Here is a 13623-nt window from a genome sequence, read left to right as displayed (position 1 = left end):
TCTGTGCAGGTTTCCAGGCCTATGTAAAATGTTTCAGGTGTTTCCTTAGAAATAGCTCTCAGTGGGATTTGTGAAATGACTTGTGCTGCTTGGGAGGTGGAAAATTATAATCATAGAACCATCTAGGTAGAAGGAAAATCTTCAAGACCATCAGAGCAACAGGTTCACTGGAGACAAAAGACAATAACAACAGTCTTTCCCACCACAACACTTCAACCCAACACCTTTCTTTATCTTCATTGGCTTCTGCTGCAGTTCTGCAGAATCATCAAAATCTTTGGGGTGAGCTCAGGGGGAAGGCAGGGAGCCATTGTCCCTTCTCAGAGCCTTTCTAAAGGAGACTCAAATGCAGGTGGGTCTGAGGTGGGTTCCAGCTGGGGTGGGAAGGTTGGCATGACTCTTGCCTTTGGGTAGTAGCACTGAACGCACATAGAGAGATGCAGCACAGGCCCCTTGCTGGCCCCAGCTCTGCTCTGGCCCAGGAGCCAAGGCACCAAGGGCTCAGGATGCTCAGGGAGGCCTTCTGCGTCTTCCAGATGTTTGCATTAGGAGTATTCCTAAAATATCCTGGATTTTAAGGAAAATCTCCTGCCCAAGCTCATTTCCTTAGTTTCTTTGACGTTACAAACCCTGCTTGGGTAAAACATTTGGCACTTGTCCAGAGGAAAAACAGAGCTATGTCTTTCCAACCAACCACTTTTGCACCCTCGCATCACCAGTTTTAACCTCAAGCCTGCTTAGTTTGAATTAACAGTATTTCAGTACTGCCTTGAATGAGTACGTGTGTCAGGTCAAAAACACAGCTGCTCAATGTGTTGTTTCCATGGAGAAGATGTGTTTTAAGAGGAAAGGAAGAAGCAAGGATGGTGGTGGCATCTCCCCTGGGGTCAAGGGCAGCACCTCCAGTGCTTGCACCAGAACAGCCTGGTGCTGTGTCCTGCCAATGTTTATTTTGCTTGGGTAAACCTTTGATTTTAGCAACATGAATGCAATGTGTGAGCCGTGCTGGGGTGTAATTCAATGGCAGGAGGCAGCTATGTGCAGGCAGAGCTGCTAATGCTGCAGGAATGCCACGCTTCCTTGGGAAGAGAGAAGACAGTGCCTGGGATGTCAGGGACAGTACCGCTCGTCTTCCTGAATCTGCTGCCACCCTGTGTGTGGCTCTTGAGGCTGTATCAGGGTCGTGCCCTGCTTAGAACCCCTGGGGCCCAAATAGATGTGATTTCTAAGGGCAAAATGGTGGGGTTCAGTTTCGGTGTGAGGTGCCATTGGGCCATGGTGCTGGTCTCTCACAGTGCCACCTCTTTTCCACAGGGCAGTGTGAGACTGGAAGAAGGCACCCAGTCTGGCTTAGGATTGGCTTTTATTAGTGTTTCCAGATAAAATAGAGGTATTACTTCTGTGTACACCACAGGGTAGACATCAGGATGGCGGGGAAGAGGGAGAGCCTCTGTCCCTTTGGGACAGCCGTGGTGACATTGGGGAGGAGAGGAGGTGTCTCTCACAAAGGGTTTTGTTGATGGCATAAGTGGTTGTTAATTCATGTTTCATCACTAAAATGCTACCAACACTCCAGTTAAAGCAGCAGGTACTAGTGCCGGCCCCTGCTGCACTCACCATGTGGGTTTGGTGAGTAGATGTGGCATGACGGTGACACAAAATGGCGGCTTCCCGCCAGGCACTTGCAATACTGAGGAGCGTTGCCCTCAGTTGTGAGGTGCGGCCCTCGCCTAACTGCCAAGGAATGACCATCAGAGGCACTCGGTATCAACGCGCTTTATTTTCCTGATGGCCACCCTTCTCAGCACTCAGTCTTCATGCCGGTAGCCAGGGGATCGAACCCAGGAGCTGAGCCACGGAGCTGGAGGGGTTTAGGAGGTCCAGGCTGTTGATCCGGCCTTGGATTTATTCAACTCCCTTCATGAACTCCAGGAACTCTGCCAAGGGGGAGACATTGGAGACGAGGGCTGTTAGGTGGGACTAGAGTGCTTTCACAGCTGCTGGAGCACACTCTTGGCAGCCCTCCATAGCCATTTCTCTTTTTCCATCCCACCGATGTGCGAGAGGCCAAGGGATGGCTACTCCTCCCCTGAACGTGGCGAGAGCTCCTCGTGACTGCTGATGGAAATGTTAGTGCCCGGGGTTGCCCTTGGCCACAGACTCAGCTCAGAAAGGGTCCAGGAGCCTTTTGGGCAGCACTGTATTCAAAAGAAGAGCCCTTCTGGGCTGGTGCTTGTGTTTAGGTGGCAGTAGAGGACGGGCAGGTCTCTGGTGAAAACCAGGTTTGCTTCACAGGGTCAGTGGAGAGAGTTAAGGGAGCCCCTGGTCCTTGCAAATGTTTTGCAAGTCTGAGAAACCCCCCAGCCCATAGAAAGCTGGACTGGGATCAATTGTATTGCCTAGCTCTGCCTGCACAACCTCACACCCGACCCTGGAGGCAAAACTGCAACCATGGGAGCTGCCAAGGGCTCACGAGCGAACTTCAGGCAAGAAAGACTCCTTACCATCGTAGTCAATCCTGCCATCGTTGTTTTTGTCCCCATCTTTCATCAGTTCTTCTATGTCGTCCTCAGTGATGGTCTCTCCGGTTGCCTGTAGCATGATCTTCAGCTCCTCGAGGTCGATGTAGCCATCAGCATTCCTGTGTGAGGACAGAAGAGCTCAGGAGGGGACCAACATGCTCGGGAGGGCAAGTTGGGGCCATTTCACCTCTCCCATCACCTATGTTGTGGTCATGGCTCTTACTTATCAAACATCCTGAAGAGATCTGAGAGTTCCTCTTCAGTTTTTCCTTTGCTGTCATCTTTCATACACCGGACCATCATAACAAGGAACTCATCAAAGTCCACAGTGCCACTGCCTGCGGGTGGAATAAACACCATTGGGCAGTGAGTGGATGGGCAAAGCCAAGCAAGAGGTCAGTCTTCCCATTAGTAACTGAGGAGCAAAACTCAGGAGAGCAGCCCTGCAGCTTGCAGGCTGCTGGAGTGAGTGAGTGAGGCCATGGACTGAATTTATCACATTTTTTACCTTTTCCAGTCATTTTTTTTGCCAAGGTAAAATGAACTGAATGTGCTGCTGGAAGCACTGAGAAATGGGAATTCCTGCTATGGAGGTACCTGTCAGTCTCATCTAGATATTAATAACAAAAGCTCCAGGAGGCAGATATTCATGCAGTGTATTTTTGCACCGGTAGTATAGTGCTGTTGTTTCCAACGACACTGAGACATTTCTCTCTTTGCCTGATTTTTAACTACTTCTTTATTTTCCGATTACTTAGTATGATATTTCTGCCCAACCTGCACACAGTGTTTTTTGCATGTGTTTATGCTGATTTAATCAATATTAACAGTTATTAATGTGTCCATGTGTATGTATGTACACATTCGAGCAGTGAAAGACCTCCCTGCTGATAGAAGTCGAATTGTGACATTTGTGAAATTCCAGTTGCTACATTCAGCCCCTTTATTAAACAGGTCCCAGCAATTTTGATGTAAGCAGTAATCTCCCCAAACTGATTCAAGCAGTCCAGTCATGATAGGGATAATCGTTTTTATCATGTTTATTAGCCTGGAAGTTTCATAAAGGAACCACACTGAGATGCTGGGGGTGCTCAGTGTCCATCAAAAGCCCTGCTCCGCAGGTTGCTCCCCACAGGCTGTGCGGTGCCCAGCACGGATCCTGCCCACAGGCAGCCGGCAGCACTGGGCAAGGGGACGGGGCTTGGGAGAGTTGAGGATATGACAATCTCTTACCATCCTCATCCACCTCATCAATCATCTCCTGCAGCTCCTCAGGGGTGGGGTTCTGCCCCAGCATCCTCATCACCTTCCCCAGCTCCTTGGTGCTGATGCAGCCATCCTCTGCCCCCAGCACGAAGATGTCAAAGGCAGCCTTGAACTCTGGGGAGAGAGGCGGAAGGAGATGTGTGGGTCTCACGCCACGACACAGCCCCAGGGTGGGGGGGCTCTCCCATGGGGGACACAGAAGCTGCCTGGAATGTGATCCTGGTGGATCAAAAGCCCTGGGAGCTTGTCTTTAGGCTGCCATGTCAGGTTAAAGATGCACCTACCATTTTTTTGTTCTTCTGTCAGCTGCTCAACCTGTAAGTAAAACACGGAGAGCAATTTATTTGTATTCTTTACCACCACTAATTGCTGATCCTAAAAGGGCTGCTCGCACGTGGACTGGAGGTTCAACATCCTTTTCCCCATGGGCAAGACCACCCCCGCTAACTGTTTTTCAGCCTAGATTCAAGAAACTATCCAAAGCATTAAGATCTTGTCTACTTCCATCAGAGTCTCTGTTTATAAAGGTCTCTGCCTCCAGCCCTTTCAGCCTGTTTTAAGTATCCCCCTGAAGCCCAGCATTTGTGGGAACTCTTTGGTCTGTGTATGCACCAAGCAACGTGGGCTCCCGGGGGTGAAATGGGGACGTGCCACAGATAGGTCGCTGCACAGGGCGTACGGTTATCGCTGGTCCCTGAGCTGGTGTGCTGGGATGCGAAGGTAAACTGAGGCAGGTGGAAGCAGCTGGAAGAACTAGCCCATGGAGCCACCCCGCGTAGCTGAGATGGGCTGGCAGGTTGTTTCCAAATCCTGCCCCGACTCGTCCCCTGCCAGCCATCAGTGGGAGCTTATTACTTAGCCTGAATTAATGAAAATAATCAATGAAGAGAGCAAAGAGGAATCCAACAGCCCCTCTTGAAGTCAGTTTCTCTCTTTGGCTTTGCTCCTGTCTGCAGAGGGTGCTCAGCTCTGTCTGCTGACCCCACCACCATACCCAACCGCCCCTTTGGGCGCATCCATTCAAACAAAGACGTTTCCCTCCCACACTGGGTGTCAGCCTTTAGTGTCCCTGCACCCATCCCCAGCTCACGTGGCTCTGCGAAGCAAGCATGATGCTTTTTGCCCCAAAGAGAAACAGTTTGGCAAAAACCAACAGGAAACCCTTCCTACTTGCAGCGAGAGGCAGGGAAAGTACTTTATCTTAGCAGAAAGCAGTCAGAGAGCCTTATCCAGCTCCCCTTGGAGCCCTTTTGGGGTGAGAGAGCCCTAACAACAGCAGCAGGACGAACCCCAAGCCCACTGCAGGTAACGTTTGGGTAGAGCGAGGGCAGCCACAGCTCGGCCGATGGCCGTGGCTGCGGCCGCTCGGGTAACCTGACCCTCTGGCTGTGCTCACTATTTATAAGCCCTGATGAGAGAGGTGCTGAAGATAAAGATGAGCTCTGTGATTGTTCCCAGGCTTTGGTATGCATCCTCGCAGCCTGTTATCCGGACACTTGTCCCTGGCACTGCTCTTAGCTCCGCTTAACAGAGCTGAAAAATGTTCCCGAAATAGCTTTGTGCTTGCACACCCTTATCTAGACATGAGTGGGTGAGACAAAAACCCATTGGGCTCTATGGTTGCACCAAGAAATCTGGCACAAATATAATGTTAATGTATGCCATCACAGGTTTGCTACCACTAATACATGCAGCAAATAACAAATCCTCACTTCCAAAGCATTTTTTGACTATCATATGCTGGATTTCTATAAAACTGAGGATGCAGAGCTGTGGAAATTAGATGTACTGTAACCATAGGGCGATGTGTTTATTGCAGAGCTTTCTCCCAAGCTGTTTATTGTGCCCTCTGGACATGGATGCTGTTCACGGCTTTATCCCTTTTTTTCCCACCACATCCTGTCTGGGGATGGCTTTCTCCTGTCATGGGGCAGGAAGGCAGGCACCAAGCTCACAGAATTTTGCTTTTTCAGGTCTGATCCCCACCCTGCATTTCCATTTGAACTTGGGCAGGAAAAAATTAAGTTCTTGACATTCCCCCACCCTCCCCACCCCCAGGGAAATGCTTTCCTACAGTTAAAAATCTTGGGAATTGATCCACGAAAAAGCTGTCGGTCTCAGCTGTGCCTGCCCCGTTTTGCCTATTTTTATTTATTCATTGCCTTTAAACCAGCAGCAAAATCCCTACTGGAGCCCACCAATCCTCAGAGCTCGTCTCCCTGACCAAGGATTCTGCCTGGGGTACGTCTGGGGTACCCAAGGTAGGAAGGAGGTTTGGGGTTGAAGTCCACATCTTTCAGCTAGGGCTGTCCTGCTTTTTCACCCGTTTGGGGATAGAAAGGCACCCCAGCCTTTCTTCCTGATCACATGCAAGGGGTCCCTAAACAATAAGGCAAGGATCTGTTCCTTGAGCCCCAGGGAACACGATTCGTTAAAAAGTTTAATTAGAGGGGGCTGGCTTGTTGATTTTACAGGGCACATTCTTCTCCCTCTTGTGTGCTTTTTGGGGCACTCTGCACATTTGCATGCAGCCTTTCCTCGTTCCTTTTGCACTGCCCAGGTCACGGAGGGGCAGCTTTACAGGCTCGAGGCTGGCCAGGGGACGGGACAGGTGGCAGCGTCTGGTTGTTTTCTCAGTTTTGTTTCACCAAGCAATACCTTTTTTCCCTCTAAAATGCTTGGAATTAAAATAGTGCTTGTAGGATGTATTCTTCAAGCTCTGAGTTAAAAGCAAACCTGACCATCTGTATATTAAAAAAAAAAAAAAAAAAAAAAAGCACCTCAAAGCTCTTCCACGGTATTTTAATTCCAGGCACCCAGTAGTGATTCACGCAATCCAGGATCTATTTTCATCCTTATCCCACCCGCACGCCGCTCTCTGTCTAAGTTACAGGATGATCCCTTGTTATGGACCAAAGCTGGGGTTTGCCTGGTGAGCGCCGCGGCAGCTGTTGGGATGCTCGGCATTCCCGGGGAGTGTCTCCCCCAGCCTGGATTTCTGCGGAGCAGGCAGCGGGGCGATAGGAGCGGCGAGGCAGAGGGGGGCAGCGGGAAATACTTGAGCAAAGCGGGGTTTTTTTTTTAAAATCTCATAGGCAAGCGTTCAGCTAAGGAAGGGGGAAATTGGGTAAAAGCGCTCTTGGACTGTAAAGCACCAGAAACAAGAGGGTGAGGTTGAACCCATGCAAATCCCATTTCCACCCATGCAAATCATCTTCGTGTTGTGGGAAGCACTGCTCTGCTTTGATTTGGCTGAAACCAGCAGCCACCCCGGACACCTCCAAGGTTTTGCCAAGACATTTAACTGCCCAGAGTTGGGAGGTTCGTGCTGATGAGGGCAGCGTGAAACCTCCCGAGCCATCCCCGTGTCCTCGGTCGCTAGAAGACGCCACCCAATAATTCTCCCTTCTTATTCCGTCCCCCCAGACGCGCAGCCCCGAGGGCAGACACTCACCGCTGCCTTGTAGATGTCATCCATGGCTGATGGGGAGGGTGGGCGAGGGGCTGGGGGACGTCACCGTCACCGTCACGCTCTGCTGCTGCTGCCCCGCCGGCCCGGCTGATATAGGGGGCCGTGGCCAGCCCCGGGGGTGTGACAGCCCACCGCGTCCCGGCCCCGCAGGAATGCCTCTCCTGCGTGCCTCGGGATGGGGACGCTGCCGAGCTGCCCCAGCTCCAGACTCTCCTCGTGACTTCGGTGGGGGAAGGATCTGGCCCCTTCAGCTGGCTCTCGCTGAGCTATTGCGGGGCTTGGCTGTCCTGGGACGCGTGCCACCATGTCACTGCCACCTATCGCTGCCTATTACCCCCCCAGCGAGCTGCGTTAGGAAGACAACCCGGTGCCTAACCGAAACGGGCAGTGTGGGAAAGGCAACATTTCCCTCCTGAAATATCTCCAGGGGCACTGGGGGCCTGTCCCCTATGCTGGCTGTCCCCAAGCCCTGGGGACAATGTCCTTGGACGACCCTCGGCACCATGGCCAGGAGAAATGTGTGGTCCTGACGCTGCACCAAAGAGCAGCGTGGAGGCAAACTGGGAGGGCTTCCTGGCTTTTCTGCATTTAGCTGAGACTGCACAAAATGGGAAAGGTGTAGGCTGCCCAGTGGTGCTTTCTGTCTGGGTTAATTCACCGTTCTTTGGGAAACTCTGACTCTTGGCACCCAAACGAGGCACTGCCCCATCCCCGTGGTGGACGGCCAAAGCCCACGTCCCTGGGGTCACCGAGGGTTTACGAAGGCTCCTGGGTGCTGACCTGTTTTCTCTGTGCAGGTAAAAGCCTTTTAGTCCACAATCACCCAAACAAAATCTCGCTTTTTGGTGATTCAGGACTCCCTCTTGTGTCCAAAGGCATCACAGATGGCTCCTGCATCTCCGGGTGACGAGGCCTGACCTCATGCTAGCTCGCGTCGGCATTAACAAAACTGCAAATAGGAATGCAGCTGTTGGGTCGCATCTCTTCCAAAAATAAAACCCACCTGCTTTTAACAGAAATAATGCTGCATGCAAAAAAAAAAAAAAATTAAAAAAAATCGTTGTCCCTGTTGAATGCCAAGCTGAAGTGGCTCTAACCAGTGCCCGGTGGTGTTGGCAGCAAGAAGCCAGGGCACAGCTGGGTGCGGAGGGCACAGGAGCCTCTGTGTCAGGGGCATGGCGAGGTTTTGCAGTCACAAAATAGCAATTCGCTGCAGAGCCTGCTACGGAGTGTGCCTCTGCAGGCACCCACTCTACAGCAAGGCTCAGCATTAAAAAGAAAAATAGTTGCATTTAAGGAATTAATTTTTAAAGCGTGCTACTCTTTGGAATTGGAATAGGTTAGTATCTTGCTTGTCTCGAATATGAGAAAATGCAGAAAAAGCTGGTTTTCATGGCAGGGCAGACGCTGTTGGCAGAGTCCCACTTTCCTGGCTGAGAACAGCCCCAGGATGCGGCAGGATGCATCCAAGGCCGATGTTTATCCCCACAATGTCCCTTTAGGTTTTCTTTTGCAGACAGCTGCAACCCCACTGCAAACCACACGTTCATTAGGGCACATACAAGGAAATCTAAAGCCCAGATAAATTGTGGCTTTAGTGGAGGCCAGAGGTGTTTGCAGGGCCACCAGCATCCCCCATCCTGCACTTGGGAAGCTGACATCCCATGGGGAAAAATAATCCAGGATTTTGTTGCTACCTGAACGTGTCTTGCTTTCAGGAACAATCAGAGGATGCTTAATTAAAGTTGCTCTCCAAAATTACTTATTAGCTCACCTCTCAGCAGCACCGTGGGGCAGCACTAGGAAATCCCTCCTGAACTGCCTTTTCTATTTGTGCCTTCTCCTTACACATATTGTCTGCCAGATGAGACCAAGGAAAAGCACACTGGGGTGAAAATAAAAACAGACCTGTTTGCAAGGTAGCACCAGGCAACTTTGTCACAGCGCTGCTGCAGTGCCTCCACCCCACGCAGAAGTGTCCCAACCTTCAGCAGCACGTGGTGGCCACAAATCACCAAATCCCACCAAAAGCTGCACTAAACAGCACCACATAGCACACAGCACAGTACCACGTTGCACCACATTGCACAGTGCTGCGTTGCATTGCACAGAGCTACGCTACACAGCACCATGCTGTATTGCACAGCGCCATGTTGCATTGCACAGCAGGGTTGCATTGTAAAGCACACACTGTGTTGCGCAGCGCCATGTTGCATTGCACAGCAGTGTTGCATTGTGAAGCACACACTGTGTTGCGCAGCGCCATGTTGCATTGCACAGCACACACGGTGCTGCATTGCACAGCACTGTGCACATGGCATTGCACAGCTCGCACCATGCTGCATTGCACAGCATGGCAGAGCACACGCCGTGCTGCATTGCACAGTACAGCACAGCACGCACGGTGCTGCATTGCACAGCACCGTGCACACAGCATTGCACAGCTCGCACCATGCTGCATTGCACAGCATGGCAGAGCACACGCCATGCTGCATTGCACAGTACAGCACAGCACGCACGGTGCTGCATTGCACAGCACCGTGCACACGGCATTGCACAGCTCGCACCATGCTGCATCGCACAGCACAGCAGAGCGCATACCGTGCTGCACTGCCCAGCACCGTGCACACAGCACTGCACAGCACACACCGTATTGCATTGCACAGCATTGCACAGCACACACCGTGTTGCATTGCACAGCATTGCACAGCTCACACCGTGTTGCATTGCACAGCTCACACCGAGCTGTACCCCTCACCCCGTTGCATTGCACAGCCGCAGCACGCCCCCACCCCCAGGGGCGCCCAGCACGCATGCGCACCCGCTTCCCCGAGCCCCGCCCCGCTGCCCGTAGCCCCGCCCCTCCCGGGCTCTGGCCTCGGGTCCCGCCCCCCCACCCCCCCCCGCGGCAGCCCCGCGCCTGCCAATAAGAGCCCGGGGGCGGGGCCCGCCGCCCTGTGGGGGCCGAGCCAAGATGGCGGCGGCGGCGCGGGGCGGGCCGGGGGCCGGGGCGGGCGGCGGCGGGCAGCGGGGGGCGGCGGCGTGAGGGCGGCGGGACCCGACCCGACCCGACCGACCCGGCCCGGCCCGTCTCTGCGGCCTTCTCCCGGAGCCATGCAGGCGGTGGCGGGCGAGGAAGGCGAGGAGCTGCCGCGGGAGGCCCGCGTCCTGGGCTCGGAGCTGGTGGAGAGCTACACGGTGCGCGGCGGGGGGGCGGCCGGGGCGGGGGGAGCGCGGCCCCGGGGCTGTGCGCGGGTCCGTCGGGGGGCTGGAGGAGCCCGGGGCCGGGCTGGGCGCAGCGCGCTGCCGTGCCTCGAAGCCAAGGCGCTGCGGAGCCCCTGGGCAAGCCGGGCACCGGGTAGGTCGGGGCTGCGCTGCTTCCTCCCGTCCTGAACAAAAGAGACGGCGAGCAGCGGTTTTGTCGGGGAAGCAGGTCGGTTTGCCGTGCGTAACTTTGATTTACTTGTTTCTTTTCTCACCCGGCTGCGTTGTGCCAGGAGTTAGTCGGCCTGTTTTTCAGGAAGAAGCTCGTCACCAAACAAACCTCAGCATAATCGCACGCAGAGCGTCTCAGGCACGCCGCCCTGATAGTTATGTAATTAACAGTGTTTACTGCTCCTGCCTTACTTAGCGTGACCTGGATGGTCCTTTTTTGTCAAACGCATGCAGTGACCTCTGGCTTCTTCCTGCCGAAGGAGCTGAAAGGGAGAAAAAGGAAAGGAGAGCAGTGGTGTAGGGGAGCAGTGCTTGTAAGCAGTTGCGTGTTATTGTTACAAGTCATGCTTCGGGTTACTGCCACCCAGAAGGGTCCCAGAGAAAACTTGACCAGCAGGAGAGCAACTCCTTAGTTCAATAGGACAGAATTTACACAGCTGAAGTACACAAAGAGTTTAACTCCAGACTGACAACCCCAAACTGTCTTTGTTTGGGCATGGCTGCCGGTGGCGAGTGGCCGTGTTTACAGACCTGTACAGAAATTCACTCAGCCTTCAGGGGACTAGGTTGTTAGAAGCTTGGAAAAGGCTCTTGGAAATTGTTTCACCTCTGTCTGGCAACTTAGCTGCATGATGTGCTTTCACAGGAACTGTGCCGCTGCTGCCGCCACCGCAGGACTCTGCTAGGATGTGGTTCACCCCCCAGCAAGTTTGTTTTCAAAGTCCCGTGTCGGCTGAGAGCGGTTAATGTTAGCGTTAAGGATTTTCATGAGTATTTTTTAATACCTGTGAATGGGAAATTCAGGTGAATTTGAGGAAATGTCCAAATGTTATCTGTTCCCCCTCTCTCTTGGAGGTTATGGACACGGGGTGAAATCTTAGCTACAGGTACTATTCAGCAAACCAGCTCACGGCTGGGGATAACAGCAGCTAGGCTGATGGCAGTGTATTTTTTCAAGGCCTGATTTCTTTTTTTTAGTGACTAGAGTTCTGGAAATACGCTGTTTTAGTTCCACTTTTCTTGGGGCCTGTAAAAAATAGTGTGTTTGGAGGGCAAGATTTGCCAGTAACTGGTCCTGATGTGATTCTCTCGCTGCAGGTTCAAGAGAGCCAAAGCATTAAGCTTGCCTGTGTGTACAGCTGTGGAAACTGTTAGCAGGACTCCAGACCTGCAGCCAGCCTGTATGAGAAGGCCCAAGCCATTAGAAATGCAGGAGTGTATTTTTAAATTAAAACAGAAATGATTTACACAAGGTGGGGTGGTTTGCAAACACTGGCATTTGGTGTTTAAAATTCAGTTTTGTGATATTGAGGACCTGACAGGCCTGTACTGGAGCAGAAGTGCATGTATTAGGTGGTGTAAAAGTTGGTTAAATCTAGTAAAGGTTAGAGAGACAACACTGGTAGCAAGGTGTACCTTTACCCATCAACATGTAGCAGTCGGGATAGCGGTGGTCTTATTTACACGCTTGTCTTTGAAAGAAGTCCCCTGCGTATGCTGGTCCAGCTAGATGCTGACCGAAGACTGGCTGTCTGCTGGAAGGCCTTGAGGTTGCCAGTGCTTCGTTTCCTGCTATGCATTTGTTTGGCCTAAAGTCACTTTCCTGCCTTTCCTGTCTCTTGCAGCTGTTTTTAATATAAATACTAGCTTTGATATTTAAGGAAAAGACTGTGGCTTCCTTGAATGGGTGTGAACTGTCTCCCTGCTTGAGGAGGCAGGGAGGAGGAGGTGTGGTTGTGTCACTGTTCTGTAATTTGGGACCTAGTAGCTGCGGTTGCACCTGTGCCCCAGGCTTTGTGTGGCTGTGGGCAGTTCTGTCACATACTTGTTCTCTTGACAGTACCGAAGTTCGGAGCTGGAAGTTGCCAAGTTGCAGAAATGCAAGTTCTCCATGTAAAACAAGAAGAGCAGTTGTTTGTCGCCTATACATAAAATAGACAAAAGGCAGTCTGGAATCAGAGATGTTCAGCAACATCTGGTTTAAAAGCTATATATCCTATTTTTTTAGTAAGCATTTCAGTTCTTAAAAATGTAGGGAGATGGAAGGCATGCTGTGTGGGGAGAGCATGCTTAACTGTGAACTCTTTGAAGTAACTAGCAAGAAAATAATGAAAAAATACAGCTCTAGGTATGGTAAACACTTTCCAAAGAGATAAATTTATAGAAAGGCATAGAAAATTTATTACACAGAATCATTTAGTAGAAACACTGGGAGGTGGGCTTCCAGGCTGCCAGCCTGGGGATGCAAATGCTCTCCCATCGATCCGGATGGAAACATGGTCTGTTGTAAATGCAGGTGGAGACTTCGCATGGCAAATCGCGCTGTCTGGGAGGTGGTGCAGCATTTCTTCGTCTCCCTGTGCATGCCTCCTAGCAGTCGGCTCGATGAGTAGGCAGGCATGCAGGAACCTTAACGTCAGCTCTTGGCCTTGTCATTGTTAGCGTGCCCAGTTGGGCAGGTACTTGGATAGCTATCTGGATTTTTTTAAACCTAAGGATGTTTGTTTGTTTGTTTTTGCTTTAAAGTGATTGATTTCTGAATTGAAGCATGTCTCAAACACACAAGCTTCGTGTGTATTCGTCAAGGTAATGGCAGCTGGTGGATTAATGTGAGATCTGTTCCTGTCACTCCGCGTACTGGTGCCGTACGAGGGGCGAAGACGTGCATCGGGCTGTGTTTTGTGTGGGGGACGCTGTGGCTTTTTAGAGACTTCATTTGAGGAATTGCATTGGTGCATCTAAAACATCTGCCTTGGATGTTTTCCTGACCAGACTGCCTGTTTGGCTCAATGCTCTGTTTCTGGAAGTGGTCAGGGCTTGTCACTTCAGCAAAAGGGAGCGAAGCCTTTGTTATGTTTGCTGTGTTATACACAGAGCAGAGGTGTATTGCTTCCTTGTCTGATGAGCTATCAGCTGGGAGCTGTGCAG

At 51.7% G+C, this 13623-nt stretch overlaps 2 protein-coding genes across 5 annotated transcripts in view; one reads left to right on the top strand and one right to left on the bottom strand.

The window, feature by feature from the left end:
• Positions 1-1761: 1761 nt before the first annotated feature.
• Positions 1762-9470, bottom strand: TNNC1 (troponin C1, slow skeletal and cardiac type). The gene is made up of 6 exons (XM_080606456.1): positions 7243-9470; positions 4073-4103; positions 3756-3902; positions 2746-2860; positions 2505-2641; positions 1762-1937 (listed from the first exon to the last, which is right to left on the bottom strand). The coding sequence occupies exons 1-6, from the start codon at positions 7264-7266 to the stop codon at positions 1906-1908; spliced, it is 486 nt and encodes a 161-aa protein (XP_080462582.1). The 5' UTR covers positions 7267-9470; the 3' UTR covers positions 1762-1905.
• A 786-nt stretch (positions 9471-10256) lies between these two features.
• The window catches only part of NISCH (nischarin), a 29273-nt gene continuing 25906 nt past the window's right edge, over positions 10257-13623 (top strand). For 2 of the 4 annotated variants that reach the window (XR_013955679.1, XM_080606437.1), the window contains exon 1: positions 10258-10458. Coding sequence is in view for 2 of the 4 variants with exons in the window: in XM_080606437.1 (XP_080462563.1) it covers positions 10375-10458 (84 nt within the window). In the remaining 2 variants the exon portion in view is untranslated. Of the gene's footprint in view, positions 10459-13623 lie in introns of all 4 variants that reach the window. The other 2 variants (XR_013955678.1, XM_080606438.1) reach the window with 2 other exon arrangements.

Source organism: Anser brachyrhynchus, assembly GCF_964034855.1.
Source record: "Anser brachyrhynchus genome assembly, chromosome: 10".
Taxonomy (NCBI): Eukaryota; Metazoa; Chordata; class Aves; order Anseriformes; family Anatidae; genus Anser; species Anser brachyrhynchus.
The sequence above is the reverse complement of the archived record's forward strand: the minus strand, read 5'-3'. Positions and strand labels throughout refer to the sequence as shown.